The sequence below is a fragment of the Diadema antillarum genome, unplaced genomic scaffold, assembly GCF_040938485.1.
Source record: "Diadema antillarum isolate AM-2024a unplaced genomic scaffold, OU_Dant_1.0 seq00001212_RagTag, whole genome shotgun sequence".
Lineage (NCBI taxonomy): Eukaryota > Metazoa > Echinodermata > Echinoidea > Diadematoida > Diadematidae > Diadema > Diadema antillarum.
The window spans coordinates 417,770-442,565 of record NW_027272004.1 but is presented as its reverse complement, the minus strand read 5'-3'; the positions used below and the strand labels follow the sequence as shown (position 1 = coordinate 442,565).

At 40.2% G+C, this 24,796-nt stretch overlaps 1 protein-coding gene across 1 annotated transcript; it reads left to right on the top strand.

The window, feature by feature from the left end:
• The first annotated feature begins 7,434 nt into the window (after positions 1-7,434).
• Positions 7,435-24,497, top strand: LOC139744803 (DDB1- and CUL4-associated factor 15-like). The gene is made up of 13 exons (XM_071655218.1): positions 7,435-7,762; positions 9,362-9,489; positions 10,131-10,275; positions 11,570-11,673; positions 12,091-12,230; positions 14,673-15,957; positions 16,364-16,626; positions 17,404-17,492; positions 18,750-18,878; positions 19,853-19,962; positions 20,618-20,673; positions 21,968-22,138; positions 24,247-24,497. The coding sequence occupies exons 1-13, from the start codon at positions 7,655-7,657 to the stop codon at positions 24,303-24,305; spliced, it is 2,787 nt and encodes a 928-aa protein (XP_071511319.1). The 5' UTR covers positions 7,435-7,654; the 3' UTR covers positions 24,306-24,497.
• Positions 24,498-24,796: the final 299 nt, after the last annotated feature.

The window sequence follows — 24,796 nt, the reverse complement described above, 5'->3', positions numbered from 1 at the left end:
ACGGACTCCCAAGGAATACATTGACATTTTGTGCTTCCGTCGCCGACTCGTCTCATATTCTTGATAACCAGCATTTAATGATAGGTTGAAGAACAGCAAAAAACAAAAACAAAAGAAGGTCAAATGTGACTATCAAGACCCGGTTCTGTTGTCCCGCCATAATGAAGGTGGGGTAAGTGCTGTATGATAATGCCGGATTTGCGCAGACTGAAAAACTATCACTCAAAGTTTTCATTCCATCCGGATTCATCCTCTCAGTAATGCATATTCTATTTCTCATAAAGGAGGAAAATCTATGTCATCTTCATGCTATCATGAACTCGAACTCACTCTGTCTCATTATCTTCTGTCCCCCAGGCTCCACAAAAGAACATCGCATGTGGTTTTACAAGTAATATGCGGACAGTGTGACAAAATGAGAAATTGCGTTTTTGGAGGAAATCAAACGTCATTGCAAAGAGCAGGCGTAAATATCCCGCGGGAATAATCCCTCCAGAGTGCTTGACCCGGCGTGTCTGGAAGCTGGTGTTGACGAATTTGGGATTGCTAATCCATCGAGCCGATATCCTCCAGGGCCGACAGGGTCTGGCTGGTGCTCTCGAAATATCGGCATTAACTCTGAATCATTCATAAAGATGGCTTGTCATCAAATGGGTCTTTCCTATAAACATTTCCTCCCTGTCTTTCTTACGTTTGTATTTTGATACTCGCACTTTCCTCCCATTTCATATACTTCAGCATAATTTTGCTTCCTTTTGACTCTTACTTCTTTTTGGCTTGTACGGAAATTACATATAGTATGACAAAAAAAAATAAAAAAATAAAAAAAAGATCATGACTAACAATTACTTTGTTAATGACCATTATGTCATTCCCAATACGTCAAGCACCACAATACCTCGACAATAAGTAGCGTTGAACAAAATTAGAGTTTTTAATACCCACGTGGATAGCTACAACATCTTGAATATATCGTCATATGACGAACACCATTAGCATGACTAGAGCTAGCTAAATAGATAAAGTGAACAAGAAAAATCGGGTTAATAGACGATTCTTGTTAATAAAACACTACACTTGCGTATCTTGAAACGCCTGTTTATCATGTAAGTTTTCATTTCTTCTTTACTCCTCCCGAGTATCTCCAGCCTGATGTGCCATAATGTGGAATGATTCGACCAGCACACTTTATTCACGATTCTAGAGACTCGTAAGGTTAACCACTTTAGATTGACGCATTTTTACTGATAGTATGGACAGTGTTTTCCTCGCGGCTGCCAACCAAAAGTCACTGTATCTCAGTCTAATCGTTCGGTATTTCAGTTCGAATTCAGTTTCGCTGCAAAAAAAATTTACTGTGTACTAAAACAAGTGAAGAACCCACACAAGCCACTCTATGACACACGCACTGTTTCTCTCCTCGTAAAATAAATATGGCAAGCATGAACTTAATTATGTAACGTGAGTTACCGACATTTGTAGTGTTTTTTCTCATAGTTCTCATAAGAGTCTGTGGATGTAATGTTGCTGTGAGGTAGGATGGAGGTGCATGATACTCATTCACATATAGTAACTCATATCACTAATTAGGTTTTAAGGATATTGATCTCAACGACCTAATTTTGAGTTCAAAATGTAACGTGAGTTACCGTGGAAATGCCCACATACTTTTCATTGAGCGAGCGGATTGCTGACTGCCCGCTCAGGTCAGCAGATTTTAATTCCGTCTTTTACCTTTAAACCAGTCCACTTTAATACGACAAAGCACAACTTCAAGCCCTCTTTATCCCAAATTGAAATATGATAATGTTCCGGCATTACATGTACACATAAGGCCATAATATTGCGAGGCCCCAATCTAAAACAAGGCAAAACGGACAAAAACTTACAATTAAGTGGATATTTATATGAAAGCTAGTGTGAGCCCGTATTATGGACAGTTCATATTGTTTATAAGAGGTCGATCCTTTTTGCCTTTGGGAACAGCGATTTAAAATCTGTGCAAGATATCACATTTGATGCATATGTGTAGGTCTGTTGTATCACAAAACATCCTACCATATAGGATTTTTGCAATAAGACCCAAAATATTAGGAGATATCAGTACTTTTCTCGATAAACCATAACTATAGACGGTTTGTTCTGGAAACATTTTTATTGTTCACATTTTGTGTATTAATTTTAACAATACTTTAATAACATCGATTACATGGATTAAATTTTTACAGTGGTTGTTTCTATCCCTAACTCGCATTTTGAAACCATTTTAAAGCACTAACGCTGGGTTTTATTATGCTTTTATAAATGTATTATTATTATTAATATCATTATTATTATTATCATTATTATTATTATCATTATTATTATTATTATCATTATTATTATCATCATCATTATCATTTCTATTATTTTGATTCATCTGCAAAAATGATGCCTTTAACAACCAAATAGGAAAGGTGCAATTATAAAGCATAAGCGTGACTGCTACCAGGTTCTCATCTTATGCCTGAGAGTATAAGGAGAATCGAAACACATAGTTTAACTCAGGTTACATGGGCGTCACCAGGGGGGGTGCGTTGGGTGCGAACGCACCCCCCTTCAGATCAAAAAAAAAAAAAAATTAGTCTGCGAGTGACCTCAACGGCGGACGCTAAATAATTACTCTTTTCTAATTTTGTTTATATTTTGCACCAGGGACACACACACACACACACACACACACACACACACACACACAAAATCAATTCGCACCCCTGTTTCTGGCAGCACTGATTTTGTACATATCTATTACTATCCTACAGTGTTTACTATTTATCGACCGTACTATAAATCCGTACGATACGGAGCACTTATACACGTTTGCCCCATCCCACATAATCATAATATCCGCGATGAAAAGATTTTCTTGCTTTTTTTTTAGAATTCAAGAAATCTGTCCAATTATTTCACCCAAAAGCAGTGGCGTAACTACGGAGCGGGAGGGGGGGGGGGGGAGGTGGGTGCGCCCCCTCCCAGTCCGCTGGTTAAAAAAAAAAAAAAAAGACTTACCGAAATAGTATTCTTCAAGTGTTAGTAAACTGCTTTTGAATGAAAGGGTGATCAAGAAATAAGATATTTTTCTATGATTTCTTTTAACCATAATTAGATAGGTATATAGTGTGAAACATTGTTCAAAAAGCCCGGACCCGACAAAAGATTGTGATTCAGCGTGATTCCTGGTTGGCATTCTGCATATAAGCAGGATGTGCGCAGTGTACTCAGTACATCCGAACGAAGAGTCGCTACAATGTTGCGCAATGTGATGTAGAATGTACACTTTTGTACCTTACGCTTCGTTATATCAAAGCTAGATCATTGATTTTGCAGTGTTGCTTTACATACTAGTCTATGTAAAAATGTCTTGCATTGCCAATAAAAAGACTTGACCTGGGCTAATTCCTAACTTTTCCATGTACATTACAAGACACACACACAAACAAACACGCACAATTAGTTTAGGGGATGCTCTAAAGTGCAGATTTTGGACATCCTTTCCCCGCTTGGTCACTTCGACGCCACCTCGCTGGTCATACCTCCCCCAGTCATGAACATAAACCCACACCCTTGACTACCAGTGGCGGATCCAGGGAGATGGGCGCACCGGGCGCACCGGGCGTCCCCCCCCCCCCCCCCTCCCCCCTCCCCCTTTAATTTCCAAAGCGAAATATATATATATATAGCTTCAAACGGCAGTTTTTAGACAGTAAAATGTCAAAATTTTCAAGCTCGCTGGCTCCTCTCGCTCGCATTTAGTCGTAATGTCATTTTCCTGAAGTTGCTGCCAGTAATTGCCGGCAGTTGCGCCTGGTGCGCCCCCCCTTAATTTCCAAAGCAAAAAAAATAAATAAATAAAAAAAAATAGCTACAAACGGCAATTTGAGGACTGTAAAATGTCAAAATTTTCAAGCTCGCTCGCTCCGTTCGCTCGCATTTAATCTTTATGCCATTCTTCTGATGTTGCTGCCAGTAATTGCCTGCAGTTGCGCCCGGTGCGCCCCCCTTAATTTCCAAAGCGAAAAAATATGGCTAAGAACGGCAGTTTTTGGACTGTAAAATGTAAAATTTTCAAGCTCGCTCTCTTCGCCGCTCGCTCGCATTTAATCGTTATGCAATTCACCTGATGTTGCTGCCAGTAATTGCCAGCAGTTCCGCCCGGTGCCCCTCCCCCCTTAATTTCCAAAGCGAAAAACATATGGCTAAGAAAAGAACGGCAGTTTTTGGACTGTAAAATGTGATATTTTCAAGTTCGCTCGTTCCGCTCGCTCGAATGTAATCATTATGCTCTCCTGATATTGCTGTCAGTATTTGCCAGCAGTTGCGCCCGATGAGCCCCCTTAAATTCTAAAGCAAAGAAATATAGCTACAAACGGCAGTTTGTTTGTTTTTTACTGTAAAATGTCAAAATTTTCAAGCTCGCTCGCTCGCTCGCTCGCTCGCTCGCATTTAATTGTTATACGCAATTCTCCTGATGTTCCTGCCAGTAATTGCCGGCAGTTGCGCCCGGTGCGCCCCCCCCCCCCCACCTCCTTTATTTCCAAAGCGAAAAAGTATGGCTCCAAATTGCAGTTTTGGGACTGTAAGATGTCACAATTTTCAAGCTCGCTCTCTTCGCTCGCTCGCATTTAATTGTTATGCCATTCACCTGATGTTGCTGCCAGTAATTGCCAGCAGTAAGATGCGCCCGGTGCGCCCCCCTTAATTTCCAAAGCAAAAAAAAATACGGCTACAAAAGGCAGTTTTGGGACTGTAAAATGTCAAAATTTTCAAGCTCGCTCGCTCGCTCGCTCGCTCGCATTTAATTGTTATGCAATTCTCCTGATGTTGCTGCCAGTAATTACCGGCAGTTGCACCCGTTGCGCCCCACCCCTCCTTTATTTCCAAAGCGAAAATATATGGCTACAAACGGCAGTTTGTGGACTGTAAAATGTCAAAATTTCCAAGCTCGCTCTCTTTGCTCGCTCGCATTTGATTATTATGCCATTCACCTGATGTTGCTGCCAGTAATTGCCAGCAGTTGCGCCCGGTGCGCCCCCCTTAATTTACAAAGCAAAAAAATATGGCTACAAACGGCAGTTTTGGGACTGTAAAATGTCGAAATTTTCAAGCTCGCTCGTTCGCTCGCTCGCATTTAATTGTTATGCAATTCTCCTGATGTTGCTGCCAGTAATTACCGGCAGTTGCGCCCGTTGCGCCCCACCCCTCCTTTATTTCCAAAGCGAAAAAATATGGCTACAAACGGCAGTTTTTGGACTGTAAAATGTCAAAATTTCCAAGCTCGCTCTCTTTGCTCGCTCGCATTTGATTATTATGCCATTCACCTGATGTTGCTGCCAGTAATTTCCAGTAGTTGCGCCCGATGCGCCCCCCTTAATCCAAAAAGCAAAAAAAAAAAAAAAAAAATGGCTACAAACGGCAGCTTTTTGGACTGTAACATGTCACAATTTTCAAGCTCGCTCGCTCCGCTCGCTCGCATGTAGTCGTGATGCCCCTGATATCGCTGCGAGCAATTTGTCGTTTCACACCGTCATTCCATAATCCATTTATAAGGGGTACAACCCTCTCCGGCACTTCCACACCGTCCCCCCACCCTTGCTCGCTCCCTCGCATACTACCCCCCCCCCCCACCCCCCCCCCCCCCCCCCCCCCAAGATGAAATCCTAGCTACCGGCGCGCCGGTGCCCTTTCCCCGCTTGGTTTCCCTCAAAAAACAGTAAAAGTCTAGGGATTGAGAGCTTCCTATATTCCAAATGTCTGTCCAAAAAATCTCGTAAACATTTAGTGTCAAAACGCACCCCCCTTGAAAAAAAGCTGGTGACGCCCCTGGGTTATACCTTGTATAATGATGATATAATATCATAAGCTCATAATGGAAATTGCGCTGATGGTCCACGTTCTACAAGCCATGATTAAAACAGCTTATATACAACCGGGAAGGGCGGCGCTATGCCTTTTTGTTATTGTTGTTGTTGTTGTTGTTGTTTTTGGAGGGGGGAACTGTATGGGAGTAGGGATATTGATTCATTTTCAGGAATGGGGGGGGGGCACATTTTCCTGCCACTTGCCTACCAAAATTAGCTTACAACCGTTCCCCCCTCCACCCACCGCCCCCTCCCCCCCCCCCCAAAAAAAAAAATGTTTTAACATTTTTTGCTACAACTTACCTCCCAAAAATCGGCCAACAAGAAGAAAATAAGGCTTTCACACTTTTGGGTGCCACTTGTATCCCAAAAGTATCCCAAGAGTTGCCACTAATTTGTCTTTGAACAATAAATATACTGTAACTTATGTTTGCATAAATGTATGCACAAAATAGTTTATCATTTTGCATTATATGTCAGAAAAAAAATGCTGGATATTTGAATTTATCATTTATTTGTTTTAACTGTCAGATTCAAATTATACTGTGCTCATTTAGTTCGGTCAACTGTGCTTGTATTTCATTTAGTATGAAAAAGAAATTCAGAAATAAAATCAAAATTAAATCAAATCAAAATCGGCTGACAAGCAAAAAAAAAGAAAAAAAAGAAAAGAAAAAAAAAGTCTTCACAGTTGTCGCTTGCAATTCTTTATCAAGTTAGGCATCACCTACATGCATGTAAGAAGCAACACAACTGACAGACCATAAGTATTTTATCTGCAAAAAAGTGGGGGACACAAAAAGTCAGACCTTATATCTTCTGCACTAAGTAAAAAGTGGGGGTGGAATCACTCCATGCTTTGACTGTGTACAGATACTTCAAGCAAGTGCACTGCCATTGTTAAACTATTTCCTCCATATATCTTTTAGTTCTTCATTCTCCAGTCTATGTCTCCTCGTCTAGATGTGATATCTGCTTGTCTGTCTGTCTGTCTGTCTCTCAATTCCCCTCTATCCCTTCACTCCCCCTGCCCCCCCTCCCCCTCCCCCCCCCCCCCCCCCGATGATTTAGAGAGGCCGGGGAGAGAGAGGGGGCTAGAAACTATTGTTAGCCTATCTAGTTTGGTCTCTTTAGATATCCTATGAAAGATTCCTTTCATCTTAGCTCTCTGCAACTTGCCCCGAAATGCAGAGTATTCTACTTCCACAGCGTATAGGCCTATTATTTCTGACATGACAAACCTCACCCACATAAAATCTGTAAACCTGTACTGTATATAGACTGGGGGGGGGGGGGGAGTGGAAGAAATAAAAATCAACACATAACATTACCTAAATTTGGTCATCTAGGTGGTATTATCCATGATCGTCTCGCGCTGTTCGAGATGACATTTACTCCGCGAGAATTTGAAGATATCGCGAGAGAGCCGTACGAGAAACTGTAGAACCTCTGGCTGGCTTCTTCTATCTGATAACTATGAATAAACATCAACCGAACTGCTTCATCTGCCCAAGGTCAAGTGTTTGATAGGTCGAGCTAGGATAGGAAGAATCTCGGCCTCAGAAATATGAACTTCTGAATTTATCTGTCAGGTTATTTTGTGTTAGACTCTTACCAATTTTAGTGACAAAGAGTACAAACCACATACATGCTACATGGTGAATTACGGGAGCCCGTGGAGCGCATCATAAGTTGGCCAAGTGTTCGCGGGTAGGTGCGGCGTTCCCGCCAACCCGTACACCGCTGTTGTGTGAGCTATGTCGCAGAAGAGGACGGGCACTTTGAAGGGTTTTCCATGTTTGATGAACACAAGGAAGGGAGTGAGCGCATCTTTCAACGTCACACATAGACTGCGTATGCGAGAGGTTGGTATTTCGTTAGCTTGTTCCCAGGAAAAATGATGAAGATAAGACGAAAAGTAACCAAGGTCCAGATTACTAGTATTGCTGCGAGAAGTTTGATCAACATGATCAAGCCAGACTGAATCCCTAACGTTACATGTAGACCACTGCTATTCGGTGCAGTGCTAGTGCATGCAGTAGGTCTGGCCAGCTGGCGGTCTAAGCAGTAGGGCGAACTACAGAGATCTACTGTTGTTCTGTAGCAAGTTAGTCCGTAGAAACACAAAATAAGCTGGTTTTAGATTCAAGGTGTCAAATGAACTCTGTCTCTAGTTGGGTGATGATGAACATACTGTTGCTGAGTTTTAATTAGTGACTTTTTGCCAGGTTGTTAAAATGTTATAGAAATGTTAGTTTTTTATGTGGACCATTTTAGATCGATATGTTAAAAGCCTAAGACTAGGAAGGAAATGTTGACTAGTCTGGCTTCACGAACCCCATCAAAGTCAAACGCAGTCTGAACCCCTCCATGATGCTGTTTGTGGATACATAGTCACATACAATGCAAGAGCCCGCCCACCAGCTCTTGCTGCATAGCTCTTGCTGCAGTGAAGTTAAAAAATAATGATAAATTTCACACGCTTACAAACTTCTAACTTGCCATTAGGCCTAAATACTGTCTAACATGTTAGATCTATAGTCTATTGTGATAATCGGCTGCAGCTTATAGAAATCTACTATGTCCATATGCAATAGATTGTTCTTTTGTATTTGAATAAACATTAAAAATCAATTATGAATACACACACAAAAAAAGAGATTCTACATTGTATTAATATTTGTGATGTTACATTCAGGAATTAAGTTTGATTGCAGTACTTAAAATATTTGCAAGCGGATTCCTGTACTGTCAGATGGGAAATTTTTCAATATTGACCAATCACAATGAGATCCCTTGGACATGGATGTTACAAAACTTCTTATGCATAATTCATAAACTCATTTTTGCAGAAAATGCAACAAACCATTTTATTCAAAATGTTTTCATTTAGGATGTAAACAAAGATGTGTACTTTGGGAGCTATTTCTTGCAGTAATGGAATTAGTAGGAACTTGTGAGTAAATAATGCCTTGGAAAGATTTTAAAATATTTGTTGCAGAATATTTGGTAAGAAGTTTAGGCTTGGTATCAAATATTTCTTTTTCTCAGTTTCATTTTGATTGTATCACTGAACTGGGACAGTTTGCACATGGCCACACCGCGTAGGACAAAGAATTTTGAGTTACAATCTTACTTGGTCTTTATTCCATTTTTTTTTTAACGATAATTGAATCTGACATCCTCTTTATTTTTTTTCCTCCACCCAGTTCAAGTTATCCATCTGTCTATCTATCCTTTCTAGATTGTGGTACTTCTTTAATCAAGGGAGATAGTTAGTGACAGCTTAGAAGTGAATTATATAAATTAAATCTTTCTTTAATTTGAAATGAAGACAGTTTGACCTCGGAGGAAGATTGAATGCTAGATTATACAAATGTGCACCTACAGTTAAATTTGATATAATGCTATTAAACGTGAACTGTTCATCGCATGTTGTGCCTCATAATTGTATCTCCTTCAAGCTGAGAGGATGTCTACAGCCAACCAGACAGACGTACCCAGTGTGCCGATCATTGTTTGGCAGGATTCCGGGACGACTTGGTATTCCACTGAAAGCCATCATAGATGACCATTTCCTCACTGAAGAAGGGTGAGACCTAATGCCTAAAAGTTTTCAGTCTGCCTTTGGTTTCTATTGTTGATAAATTTGTGTACTTGTCTTGTTTTGAGAAAGGGAAGGCAGATGTGAACAAGGGAGTGATATAATCTGTATGGATGTCTGATTTCTAATGTAAAAAAGTTCTGAAGAACCTCATGCCATGATGGGACAAAAATTTGTATTAGTTATGGTTCTGGGCAGTACATAATTTATTGTTTCTCAAAAGTACTGTATACATACAGCTTTTATTTCATGGTGTTGTCATTTCTGTAAATTTCGCAAGTCGATTGGTATTTACAAAATTAACAACTCTGAAATAGAAACATTGCCTCACATGTCGACACAAATATGTTGTGAGATATGTCATCAAAAATTGCAGATTTGTCTCTTGAAAAAAAATTTTTACTTCTTTCTCATTGCCTAAATGTTCTCAGCTAGCATGTGCTCCGATTGGTTAATGTACAGTGTGGCTGATATATGTGATCGACATTTTGTTTTCCTTTTGTTTATTCAGTGAAAATTGATAAATCAATGAATGCATGATTGCAAATGACAAATGATCACCCTTGATGTTTCATATTTGAAATGATGCATTTTTCATATATCCTTGTTCCCCCCTTGAATCCAAACAGCCATGTATTCTTAGGTTTTAGCAAAGATGGAAACTTTGTGCTGTCGTACACACTCAACGTGGACACCAATGAACACACAGCTTTTCCTGTCTATATATACCAGCTCCACTGGTGGAGATTCAACCATTACAAGGCCATGGAGAAGGTAACTGTAATACAAATATTGCTATAAGCATTCTATTGCAAAGTAGTTGATTGTTCAATTATATATTGCCAGAAAGATTTAAAATAACTAAGTAAACACCTAGACATGAGAGCAGGTTCATCATCTGCATGGAAGGATGAAAAACAAAACAAACAACAACAAAAGAAAAAGGTGTGTGTCGGGACTCTGGGGTTTTGTGTACAGTGAAACTACAAACATGCTAGGTGGCACTTCAAAAATATTCTGGAAAATTCAGAAAACCAGGTTTGGTCCATCATCCCCAAGTGTCGAGATCAGGCAGAAGAGGAAGATGTTTGTGCATACTCTGCAGGGGAAAATGGTTCAGACAAAGAGTCCTTGTGGTCATACAGTGTATGTACAGACCTTGAAGTTAGGGGCTATACAGTGGAAAGCATGGGTGAGCTTGGGTGAAGGTTGTAAATTTCCTCGGGGAAAGCTGCTGAAAGCAAAGTAGTGGAGTCAGACCAAAGCAGCAGCCAGAGTGGATGGTACTTTGTCTGTTCGGTGGTGTAAAAGGGGGATAGATGCTACCTTCTCAACAGGAGTGCCTTGTATTGGCAAAGATTCCATAGGACATAAATCAGTCAACTATTACTGAAGTTATGTCAAATATATCCTGGTTCCAACAGAAAAGATCTTGACACTTTGACTGATGCTTTTTAAGTTAATATATTAATTCACATAGTTCTTTTATATAATGGCCAGGGCTGGTTTTTCTTCCTTTCTTTCTTTCTTTCTGACTTGCTTGCAGTGTACACTTTAAATCCCACAGGGTTTCTGACTTGCTTGCAGTGTACACTTTAAATCCCACAGGGTTCTCCCGGGATGGATCTAACTGTAATATACAAGCAGGGCTTGAATTGAGACAATTTCAGGGCAAGGCCCCATTTCTTGATACCACTATTTTATAATGCTGCGTGACAAAAAGTTCTGGAAATGACATTGATAATGTCCAAGGGTCTAAGCCCTGTGTATGAGTTGTGGGTATTCCCCAAAATTTATATTGAGATAACAGAATCAGTCGGCACTTGACAAAGAGCTAGTCTGACATGCTATGTGCAAACTGGCCTACTCATTATTTTTCACAGGAAAGATGAACAAATTGTAAGAATGATGTGTGAAAAATTTTCCTTCTTCGGTTTTAAGTGCCAATTTGTGTTTACATATGTGTGTATGAATGTGATTGCACTGTTAGAGTGTTGATTTCTGTTGATATGGTGCTTATTTCGTCATGATTTGGTGTCATCCTATCTTTGTTTGGTCTCATCTTTAGGTGTCAGAGGTCGGCCTGTTTGGTGAGGAAGAGATACAACAGGACCTGTACATTGCCGTATGTAGTTGGCCCAGTGATAACACCAAAGTCATGGTGTATGGATGGTGAGACCACTCAGCCGTTTGTAACAAGGATGATAAGCAGAGTGTACCCACTGGAGTTCCGTTCTCTTAAACATGAGCCTTCATTTCATAAATCAATTTGAGAGACCGAAATAAATTTTTGCTGCATTCCCTTGTGGAGTATCCTCTTTTTTATCATTTTCATTTTCTTCTAACGTTCTTCTTTTAGGGGGATTATTACAGCTCTAGTATCTAATTCAGGGTCACAATTTTGCCCCCGTCATAGAAATTAGAATAACTTATCTTACAGTGACTTGAAAATTCTGTGGACACTCCAGGGAAATGGAAAAAGAAATTCAAATTACATTTTCTATTCCATTGCAGATCATTTCAGTAAACATGACCTTTTTTTAGCCATTGATAACTCAATTTCCATATCTTCTTTGATACCTCCCAAAGCTCAACATCATCAAAGCCACTGACGGATGAGGAGAAACTGCTGTGCTATGTGACAATCACAGCTGTCCCAGCCGCAGAGCCCTGCCAGGCCTGTCTCCACCTCAAGTACACCTCAGACATGACTACCAATATCTCTTCAGGTGACCAGTCAGCAGAACTTTCCTTCCAAGTGGGTTTGCATGCATCCAATTACAGTGTGGGGTCACTGTGGCATTGTGGATTGTTGGGGACCCGAGTTCAAATCCCTGCAAGTGCTAGCACAGTTGGACAAACTGTTTTTATACCCCCGCCACACGTAGTGTGAAGGGGGTATAGGAATCACCGTGATGTTGGTCGGGCGGGCGGTCGGTCGGTCGGTCTGTTGCAAAATCTTGCGTCGCGAACTCCTTCTACAGTTTTGAAGCAATTTAAATGAAACTTAGGGTAAATGACGATATTGAGGTATAGATGTGCAAGACATGTTTTTTGTGTTTGTTGGACAATGCATTGCCATGGTAACCATAATTTTACCAAAACCTTGTGGATTGAATAACTTCCATAGTATTTAAGCAATCAATTTCAAAATTGGTATCTATGATGATCTATAGGTGTAGTTATGCAAGACACTCTTTGTGTTTGTACTTGACATAGCGTTGCCATGGTAACTGCATGTTTTCTTCGAAATCTTGTGGAGTGAACAACTTCCACAGTTTTGAACAATTGAAATCAACTTTGGTAGGCATAATGGCCTTGAGGCATAGATGTGGAACACATAATTTTTGTGTTTGTCAGACAAAGCGTTGCCATGGTAACCATAATGTTACCAAAACCTTGTGGATTGAATAACTTCTACATCATTCAAGCAATTAAAGTCAAATTTAGTATGTATGATGATCGGGAGGTGTAGTTATGCAAGACACCAATGTGTTAATATAAGAAAAATGTGTTGCCATGGTAACCTCTCATTTTTGTATCAAATTGAACCATTTAATCTATGAAGGTGAAATTTGGTGTGTATGATGCTCTTTAAGTGTAGTTTTGCAAAATGTCCTTTGTATTTGAATCGGACAATGCGTTGCCATGGTAACCGCATGTTTTTTTTTAAATCCTGTGGTGTGGACTTATTCCACAGTTTTCAAGCAATTGATACCAAATTTGGTAGGCATTATGTCCCTGAGGTATAGATGTGGAACACATAATTTTTGTGTTTGTCAGACAAAGCGTTGCCATGGTAACCATAATGTTACCAAAACCTTGTGGATTGAATAACTTCTACATCATTCAAGCAATTAAAGTCAAATTTAGTATGTATGATGATCGGGAGGTGTAGTTATGCAAGACACCAATGTGTTAATATAAGAAAAATGTGTTGCCATGGTAACCTCTCATTTTTGTATCAAATTGAACCATTTAATCTATGAAGGTGAAATTTGGTGTGTATGATGCTCTTTAAGTGTAGTTTTGCAAAATGTCCTTTGTATTTGAATCGGACAAGCGTTGCCATGGTAACCGCATGTTTTTTTTTAAATCCTGTGGTGTGGACTTATTCCACAGTTTTCAAGCAATTGATACCAAATTTGGTAGGCATTATGTCCCTGAGGTATAGATGTGGAACACATAATTTTTGTGTTTGTCACACAAACCGTTGCCATGGTAACCACAATTTTACCAAAACCTTGCAGATCGAATAACTTTTTCATCATTCAAGCAATTAAAGTCAAATTTAGTTTGCATCATGATCTAGAAGTGTAGTTTTGCAAGACACCAATGTGTTAGTTTAAGGAAAATGTGTTGCCATGGTAACCACTCATTTTTGTATCAAAATAAACCAAGCTATGAAGGTCAAATTTGGTGTGTGTGATGGTTTTTAAGTGTAGTTATACAAAATGTCCCTCGTGTTTGTATCAGACAATGCATTGCCATGGTAACCACACTTTTTACCCAAACCTTGTGGAACTCAGTGTCAACTCTGTAATTGTACAGTAAACTAAAATTATTCTGTATCCAATTCGACAAGTGCACAAACTTGGTATTAACGTCATTGCCCTCATGACATCACATACTATAAAGCGACACTAGGGGCGGGGGTATTATTCACCTTCAGTGATAATTCTAGTTACCCACAGTGTTCCTATTGACCCAGGTGTACATGTATATATAGGTACCTGGCAATGCTAGGGTAATAATGATGACAGGGCCTTCTGGTAGACCAGTGGCATCACTAAAGAGGTTATCCTGGATAAAGAAGACCATATTATCAGTAGGAGGTAGTGGCGGTGGTGAATATTTTCAAGTTAAAGGGATAATTCAACTGTAGATGAACCATGAGCAAAGGCTGGAATATGCCATCATGCATTCTTTCTCCTTTCGTTATGGTAGTGGATGTCCAGTCACCATATGCAATCTGTACTATGTTTTCTGTGTTTTGTATCCGACTGTGAGGGTGCATCAGCGAATGATCATAGCTGTATTTATCTATGTCATTGGGTAACTACTTTAACATCTGTGGATGTTCTAAATGTCAATAGCCGATGATGCATTTTCTACTGCTTACATCGTATCTTCATATGAGACATTGATGTGATACTGCTTTGTGTTTACAGGCTTCAACCCAAGCTGGTTACCTCCAGAGTTCCATGAGGACCTTCCTACTCCGGCCGCTCCAACCTGTCTCAAGCACGGCTTTGCTGTCCACACCAAATACGAGCTCGCCCCACCATTTCCATCTTTCTCACCCAAGCATAGCCTCTCCAAGGACGGGGTGACAATCCTCAACACAGGGTACTCAGTCATTGCGCTCGCTGTCAGCCTGGGGAAGGGATCCCCCTGCAGCAGCCTCTACTCTCCCGGCAACAGCTCGGCGAGGTCCATTGCTACACGTGCCTCAGACGTGAGCTCACTACGCGGAGGCGGCAACCGCTGCCGTGACTGGCTGCACTCTTCCGCCGCCACATCTCAGGTTCTGGGTCAGGGAGAGGAGCGGGCTGGGGCGGAGCGACGCCAGGACCTCAGCACAGTGCCTATCTACTCAGCGTCTTCCACTGCCATCACCGACTTCTGCAATTTTGGGCTGGACGAGGAGAGCTCGGACTCTGAGGACCTGCTGCTGGGCACGAGGCTAGCCAGTGGTCTCCAGGCCCCTCAGCGCTCCTCCCCTCCAGTCATCGACTCGAGAGACTTTCTCGACATCCTGGACGAGGAGGACTTCGAAGGAGCCGACCTGTGCCAGTTCGCCAAACAAACCAAAGTACTACAAGGACAACCAGTCAAACCCCAGTCTAGTCCGTCCCCTCAGGAAGTCAGCACTAAGACCACTGAGCATGTATCCCAGGAAGGAGACTCTGATAGTATTGACTCTCACAGCACTGACAATGACTGCATGCATCCACCAAAGACCAACACCGTGCAAAGAGATGCATCGCATTCGAAAGTTTCGGATGCAGGAAGCATCAAAATCTCATGTTTGCCCCACAGTGTTCAGAGCAGAACTCTCATCGCTTCCCCCGATCGTCACGAACCGTCCACTTCATCTGGAAAACCAGTACCCCATGCATCAAGCGACTCCAGTCGTACGGTGCTATCCAAGTGTGCAACAAGCCCAGGGGAAATCTGTATAACCCTGACCTCCTCCAGTGCCATGACGCCCAAACTGGGTGGCCCAAATCCGTTACAAGGAAGCCCTAGACACCTACCACATATGTGTGGGCTGGACTCGGAATGTAGGTACCACAGTCAGGTTGCAGACACGGCTTCAAAGCATGTGGGACTGAGTGAAACGTACTTTGGTTGCCATGGTTTATCGCCCAGAAGTTTTGATAGCGAGGATTTCAGCCCACCAACCAGCAATTGCCCCACACCTAGCCGCTGGAGCCAAACACCAACATTTCGGTGAGTGTCTTTCAACAAGGTATTATCAAAAGTGGAAATGATTTCAAAGTGGTAGGGATAGAAATGTACCTTTTCTGACTGTATTTTGAATTTCAAGTATCACTTCACTCTATCCTCATAAAATAAGATGTGAATTTTGATTCAACCATCACTCCTTGAATGTACAAAGTATGGAAGTTGCTGTGGGGTTTTTTTTTTCCTTCAAGATCACTACGAAAAAGCCTCATATCAGATATTCTCATTTAGAAAGTTTGATTCTCATGCAGTTCAAGTTTTGCAGATGTCAAACAGATAGAAAAGTCTAACATGATAACCCAGGGCACTGTTTTTGTTGCCTTGTCATTACATTTTTGTACTGTTGTCTTCAATATCGTGGTCGTCTCCGATATCAATTCCTTTCCAAAAGACACAATCGCCCCACTTTCGACAACTGGAGCACGTGCAGCTCGGTTTCCTTCCACCGTCTGAACGAGGCCAATGACAAGGATGACATTGGCAGCGAGATTGACCACACGTGCCCCTACCACCACGGCCACTTTGACCACTACTCGCAGGGCAGTGGGCGAAGCACCATACGTGAGTGCACCTGCAAGTTACAGCGATTCACCTACTCTGTGAGGAGGTTCGTGGAGCGCTGCTTTTCTGTGGATGAGCCCATCGAAACAGAAAGTAAGTGTGTATCCCAAGCTTACTTGTCGGGTTTTTTTCGCCTTTGTCAGTTAATGGTTGTTATTGTTTGTTGGGTTTTTTGTTTGTTTGGTTGGGTGTTTTTTTTTGTGTGTGTGTGTGTGTGTGCAGTAATTCTGGTGTATCAGGCTGGAGTTTTTTTCTTGAAAACCTTCACTACCCTTGTGAAGAAGTTCGTGAAACCCTACTTTTCCGTAGATGAGTCCATCGAAAGAAACTAAGTGTGTACCCTGAACTGTCTTGTTAGGTTCTTCGTCACCATTGTTTGTAAGTTTCATTTATATTTTTATACTGTAATTCTTTGTGTCTTAGGTTAGAGTTGTCTCTTTAAACCTTCACTCCTCTTGCCAGATGATAAGGGGTACTGTCTATTGTCGTGCCGTGTTGTATCCTCACTAATTTAAACTGCAACTGATCCATTCAGGTATAAGATGATAAGTGGACAATTTTCAGAATCTCCAAGAGATATAAAGTGAAGCCATACATGGTGATTCACTGTTGTATTGAGGTCTGTCATGCTTGCTGCACTTTACATGCTGTGCACCATGTGATATTATGAGTTTTAATTCAAAAGATTGACAGCAGATTAGAGAACCAAATGGTGAAAGGAACATTCCCTCAAAGACAAAGACTGTATTAAATGCTTTCAGTGTTGTAGTTTTACAAGCTTGTAAAATGTAATTATCAAAGTGAAATTGTGTCAAAGTTGTAAATGTTATATTTATGTATTACACATCCAATGCTCTAATTTTTTTTCAGGTTTTGAGTATCACAGCATGCTGCCATTGACTGTAGTGGGATCCAACAACATGCGCATGTTACTTGCTAACAGGAGTCTTCCAAACGAGGTGAGTGATTCTTGAGACTGAGCAATGCGATATCTCTGACTTAGGGTCTATGTGGGAGTGCTGTGGTGTAGCAGATAAGGCTTTGAATTCATAAACAGAACATCTAGGGATCAAATCCTTTTGCGTTCATCTTTAGATCAGGGCCCCGTTTCATAAAACTTGTCATCAATAACAAGTTATGATATGTTATAAACTACTGAAATCCCTGCATCTGATTGGCCGAGAGCAAATTTGTCGTAGAAATGTGCAGACTTTGTTTAAATACTGATAACAAGTTCTATGAAACGGGACCCAGGTGTATCGTCTATAATGTACCCCCTTTGTTGACCCGTGTGTGTTAGTAAATACCTGGCAATGTTTAGTAGCAATAGTCAGTGTTAAAACTGAAGAGGCTGTGCTGGGTAAATTGTAATATTGTCAGCCTTCATGTTCACAGTTCAAGCCCCAGGAGACTAGGACATGTTTCAGTGTCACACACAGGATGACCCCACAGCACTCTCCTCTCTCAAACCCATCAGTGACATTGGTACCTGAAGGAAATCTACAAACAATGTAATTAAGCAAACCTTTGATGAAATGAAATGACAATACTGATATGAAAATGGTTTGTTTGATTGACAATGATTCCTTCCCTCTCCCTTTCCAACATAAGCACAATTGACCAGATCAAATGTTTTCTTTGACAAATTGACTGAATCCGTAAAATTTTGGTATTGCACTCCCCACCCCCCATCCCAACATTTCCTTCACCTGTGTTTCATAATATCTGTGTATGTTTGATTAGTTGATTGATTGCTTTATTGACTGACTTTATTGTCCACAATGGAAATTCTCGGTGCAGTGGATATTGCAACAAATATCCATAAAATACATTTCAAGTACGAACAAAAACATTCCACAAACTGAAACTGAACCTATACTGACCTATACTGACAAACATCACTACATACACCATCACAACACAATATACAACTAAAGCAAATACATGTACTATTAACAAATGTGTTTTTTGTGTGTAGAAGAAATGATAATGCAATTTCAATCAGGTAGAAGTAATATAAGATAGGGCAAATGGATACTCCATTGGATGTCTCTTGGCAAGATATGATTAAAAGTCTCTCTCAACTATTTTGTGCCAAGATAAGCAATTATTAACTCATTGTCCCCTGGATGGTCGGAATGTCATACAGCATGCCATACAGTAGTGCAGTTCTTGCAATAAAGGAGTTCATTTTTTTTTTCTCTGTGCCTTGGCAGGGTCCCTTTGTGGAAGTAAAGCAGCTGACCATGGATGCTGAGCATTACATGTGTGAAGCCATCCGGACCGTGGCACCATGGGGCCGACGCTACATTGCCTTCACCGACTATGACATGCAGGTGCTGGATGTAAGTATCGGTGCCTCTTTCATGAATTCTTTCCATGATTGCTTCTGTCATGCGTCTCCTGCATTGTATACTGTAAAGGCTGTTATTTTTGCGCACAGATTTTTTTGCTATATGAGATCACAGACATTTTTGCGAGATTTTGCCTTCGCAATTTGACACCAGGGCTATCATACTGTAAGTGCACTACTGCCTGTCCATTCACTCTGCAAAATTAATTTGATCAAGATCAGGTGGCGATATTTTTTGTGTGTTATTCAATTCGCATCCCAACAGTAATTTACAAATTTCACAGAAAGTAAACCCTCACAAAATACAAGTTTAACTGCTTTTACAGTATGTATACCATCACTACTTGTACTCGGACTACTGTAACTTCTACCATGGCTGCAAGAGAGTTTTCTGCTCTCTGAATCTCATTGCTTCTACTATTACTGCTCTCACTGCAACTTCACAACTCTGGTGACACCTTCATCTACTGATCTGATACTTCCATGTCTCTTCAAGCATTCCACCTAAAATTTGGCCTATTCTATTTCTTATTAGTCTAGTGCTGAATCAAGCACTTTGTTGAAAGCTCGGTCAAAACTGATGCATTGGATGGTAGTCATAACTGACTGTTGGTCTCTATTCCATGTCATCAATAAATTTCCCTATGTACTATTTCATTTCTTGTTCAATTTTATTTTCCATTGGGTAGGAATATTCAGGATAGTATCAAAAGAAAATCGCAGAGTTAAGAAGTGTGTTTCATGTGAGGATTCTGTTTAAATTAAAGTTTTAAAAAATCAGTGAATTATTAAAAAAAAGTCTCCATTGGCATTTGTTGTAGAATGATACTGTCAACAAACAAGGTCAGAAGCAGAATCGACTTTGACACAAAGTGAATATTTCTTGTCAATTTGCTCTCAGTTCTTGTGCAAAATGAAAAATATACATGAACAAAAGTTGTGTATTTATTGTGTTACTACTGGCAGGTCTGTTCGGATTCATGCAACGTTGTGATCATGATCAAGTGCCTTGTTCGTGCCTGGCCTGAGCCAGTCAAGCCTAAAGATGTGTTTGAGTTTGAGGACGATCCCACAAAGTGAGTGGATCTGCGGCTTTCAGTCGTTTGTATGTGATGAAAGAAGAATGGGAATGATGTAGACTTATTTACTCATGTAAACCTTATCAGGTTATCAGTTACATTCCAAAGGACTTTAGCCATATAAAAACCCAGCCATGTTCAGGTTTGCTCTTTTACACCCGGGTCAAGGGGGACTTTTTGGGTGAGTCACATTTAAACTTTATCAGGTTGTCAGTTACATTCGAAAGGGCTTTTCAAGTATTAAAAATCCTTAAGGTATGCTCTTTTACACCCGGGTCAAGGGAAAAGAGTTTAGATATATAGATTCAGAAGTGGTAAGCAAGAATGGGGTGTGAAGGTAAACTCAATATCAATAGAAAATTGTTAAGCCATTTGACAAAATCTGTGTGGTCAGGCTTTCAGATGTTTGCTTTTACTTTCACGCCTGCAGAATATCTGTGATTACTCTCCAGGGATTCAAAACCTGATTTCATATCAGCTCATAAGACTTCTCTGCAGTCGACAAATTTTTGCGCTTGACAAACTTGAGACAATAGTTATCTTCTTACAAAGATAATGCATGGTTGCTTTCAATGCAACTTGTGTTTCATTTCTCATGATTAAGTTGTTCATTTTTGTATAATTTTTTGTAATTCTGTCTATTTACATGCAGTGAAACTCCTCAGATGTACCAGACTGGATTCAAATTTGCCTGGAACCTGAAGACAGGTAGGGTTCTGACCTTAATGACCTTTGTGAACTTTGTCACATTCATTTTCATCTATCGGTAGATTACCAGATACTTTGCCAAATTTGTATGATACATGTCATAGGATACAAGGATACAAGGTACTTTACTATCTGTTAAAATAAAGACAGAAATTCACCCTCCACTGGCATAACAAGAAAGAAGAAAACAACAACAGCAACATACATTGTACACGTATTATAATATATACAGTATATGTGACCCTGCACCTCAAAACAAACAAAAAGTCGCCAGACATGAATTTTTAGTTAAGGCCATATTCTGAAAGAGCAGACTTTAAGCTTTAAAATGATGTATAACTCAAATCAAATGGACTCTCCTAACGTATCTAAATATTGGAAAGAAAACACAAACTCAGGAAAAGTGTGAACTGAGAAAAGAGGCTCTGAAGTACAGTGTCTATTCAAGCGCTTAATCTTTACCAAACAGTGCTGGCTGTGCGATGAATGGGACAAAAAACAGGAAGTAAACCACCAGAGTAACAACAATGAAGGGATTATCAGATAAAACTGAAATTAAGCATGCCTCATTAACACATTCTGTCCATAATAAATGCCGACTTTCCAAGCAGTAGCACTATTTTTTCAAAAGTTATTAGAGTTGAATGTGAAGAGTGTGGACAAGGTTTTTCAGAAATGAAAAAGGGATTCTAAAGACACACCTAATCACACTATTCTACCAAAAAATGTTGAGATAAACTGCTAAAAAAACACACTTTCCTGTCCGTTTTATGATACCAAATTTTAGCATAATGTAAAAGAAGACCCGCTCTTTCAGAAAATATGAAAAAGTCAAGTTCGGCTAGGTTGACCCATTTACTTATTTTCAGTCCTCACGCAAAATCAGTGTGTGCGACTTTATGTTCGTTTTGAGTTCACGGTCACATATATCAAGCAAGTTTGTTATATGTCATCTCTTTATTGGAATGGAAATGATTTCACTACATGTGATGATTCTGTAAATCCAGGGAAAGGTCTTGCTGCATGCAGTCCCACATACCCATATCCAATGTGGTACTTGCTATGGTCTGCGAAAAGATTGTATAATTTTGCTATCATATTTGTTGTGTATGGAACAAAGATAATCCAGGAATTCGCTGACAACCAATTCCAAACAAAATTCAGTCAGTTTAACCCATTGAAGACGGACTGATTTTGCTGTAGCATGCATTTCCCACAGACACCTGCCCGAGTATTCTCTGGCTTTTTCTTCAGTGGGTTGATTGCCAGTCTTACCGTTTTTCTCCTTTTCCAGGCCAGTATCAAACGTTTGAGGTAGAGGGTCTGCAGGAGTTTGACCAGTCCCAGCTGAGCAAGGTGTGGAATCCTGGCAGGGCACTGTGCCAGAGGATCCAGAGGCGCTGGGCCATCCCCCAGGCTCACACCAAAGGGGTGCACGTCCTTACAAATGAGGCTGTCTTTAAGAGTGAGTGTCCAAAGCACGGCTGGCTCCTCACATGGCCATTCAATAAAAAGTAGATTTTGAGCCAAGGTAGTGATATCAAATCCAGAGATCAGCCCAGATGAAAAGTTCTTAGTGATGGCAGACAAAATGCGAGAGTTATTGCAGAATGCCAGCATGATTTTTTTCCCCTGACTAAGAGTCAGAATGCTGTCCCTTTGTCTTTCCTTGCAGTGAGTCCCATTTTTCCTCTGCATTCTCTGATCCACTGACAGCAATGATTTGACTCATTGAGATGACAGAAACCAATCAGAATGACCTCATCATGGAGGGAAAGAAATTGATACCATTGCAAAGGGAAATATTCAAATTCACAGTTGAATGATGCATGATACTATAAATGCACTTGCCCTTCATGCCTACACGTAGGGTAATGAAAACTCTCATACAAGAAAATGTGACGAATGAGCAGAAGACTGGCTAGAAGTGAAATGATTATAATAATGATAACTCAGTACTGTAGTTATGGATAAACTCGGCCTAGCGGGTAAAGTCGGCCCCCAGCGCGCGCAGTACAACTACTTGTAATGCGCGCACTGGGGGCCGACTTTACCCGCTAAGCCGAGTTTACCCATAACTACGGTATTTATGTAGCGCTTATCAATAAATTCTCTAAGCGCTTTACATAATATATACCTAAACATAAACTACTGCATAATCCAAAATACTATAATTTACACAAATAATTAATCACTTAAATGATAGTAATAATTACATAAATACACGGTAATTTACACTACAATGAAAAGCACAATACCCTCAACAGACTGGTAACATTTACCTGAGCAACTAACTAAGTTAAACTTATATCATACCGATGGTGCCTTTTTAGAGGTGCAGTATAACACGTGACAGTCTCCGGTATGTGTGTTATGTTATGGTAGGCAAGGCAATATTTGTTATATTACATGGTCTACATAATAAAATGCATTATTTCATTCCAGCCCTGTTGGCAGCCAGTCAAATTCTGGAATTATGCTACCTGATGTGGCCACTGCTATCAATATAATCATCGTGATCTTCACTGCATTTGTCACATAATTGCAATTTGACCAGTCACTGACCAGTATCTATCGAGACCATTTGAAATGAATGTATGTTGTTGTTGTTGTTTTGGTTGTTATTGGGTGTTTTTTTTTTTTTTTGGGGGGGGGGGTTTGATGATATGATACCCTGTGATGTTCGCTACCAGTAACAGATGTGGGATTATGGAAATGCTCGCTCCATTACAGCAGCCACTGTTCCCGGCTGGTAATAGCCAATCACATATCTTTTGTCGTAATCATTCCTGGCATGGTGGCTAGACAGTATGCAGGAGGCCTTGATAGTATTCACAGGAGGTAAAACTGATCACAGCGATGCAGTGACCACTTTGTTGTGCAGCTTCTCTGGGATAGAGTCAAATTACATGGAATGAAACGCTGATATCAGGAGGATTATCTACAAAAGGAAAGACTATCTAAATATGGATTTTGTGAGATAGTTTTCCCTCCCCCATATACATTTTTTATTAATCCATACTTGGAGAGATACAAGGATGTGACATCATTAGCTCATGTCATTTGAATTTCGTTCTTGGGGTGACTAGACCTCATGTCTCAAAATCATCAATTTTCAGGAGAGAGGAAAAAAAAAATTATTCAGTTTAGTAATTACATTTTTTTTTACAGTTTTGTAAATGAATTAACATCAATGTTGATGTCAAATAACATAGAAATATTCTTTTGGAATACATCCATAATCATAATGTTTTAAAAGTCAAATCAGTATTTTCTTGAATTCAAAATTACATTAGAAAGTTTTATGGTATATGCCAATTGAGAAACGAGGTCCTGTTGTCCCGTGACAATGTGTAATTTGTACGCCTCATTCCTTTGTTGTTTGAAAACATGTAAAACCTTAAGAGATCATACCTTAATGATATTTTATCAGAATTTTGATGAAAATCTAACTTCTCCATTAGTCTGATTTCGTTTTATTATGACAATCAATGTGGACATGCTGGGCAAAATCATTTTTTAACAGGTTGATTCTGACAAAATGCTTTTTATTAACTCTTCTTTTTCTTTTAGATCGATCTTTGACCAAGCTACTAGACCCCCTTCATTATGTGGCCATCGTCTTAACTTGAACTTCGACCCTTTGAGAAGCTCTTACGGTGGCTGTCAATTCCCGCAGCATTTTAAAGTGTTTGTATGACATGATTCCATGCTGAGCTGGGAGTTGAATATCACCAGGATATGTCTGCTTTGAGATTGGACAACCAAACTTTTGGTCGCCGGTTGCAGAAATCACTCGGGCATCACATGTAAAAAGCGACCACCCCATGAAGGCAATGAGTCAATTCTCCGTGTCGGCTTCCCGAGGCCAAAGAGAAACTAGAAGCGTGCTTGACCAAGACTCTCTGTGAGTTTTCACAGCCAAAGTGCAATGTGTGTGTCCATGCATACTAGTAATTTCTTACCACTGATAATAATAATAATGATAATTTATACAGTGCATAATTATCAATTAATTTTGCATTTACTTTTTGGTGTAATTGCCATGATTTGCTAGCATTGGGGAAGCCTATGATGTCACACTATGTTCTGTTTTTCGATATAACACTCACTTCAGTATTTA

Coding starts and splice junctions, on each gene's coding strand:
- LOC139744803 (XM_071655218.1), top strand. CDS start 7,655: ATGTCGCAGAAGAGGACGGGCACTTTGAAGGGTTTTCCATGTTTGATG. Junction 15,958..16,363: donor AGCCAAACACCAACATTTCG/GTGAGTGTCTTT, acceptor CCTTTCCAAAAG/ACACAATCGCCCCACTTTCG. Junction 22,139..24,246: donor AAATGAGGCTGTCTTTAAGA/GTGAGTGTCCAA, acceptor TTTTTCTTTTAG/ATCGATCTTTGACCAAGCTA.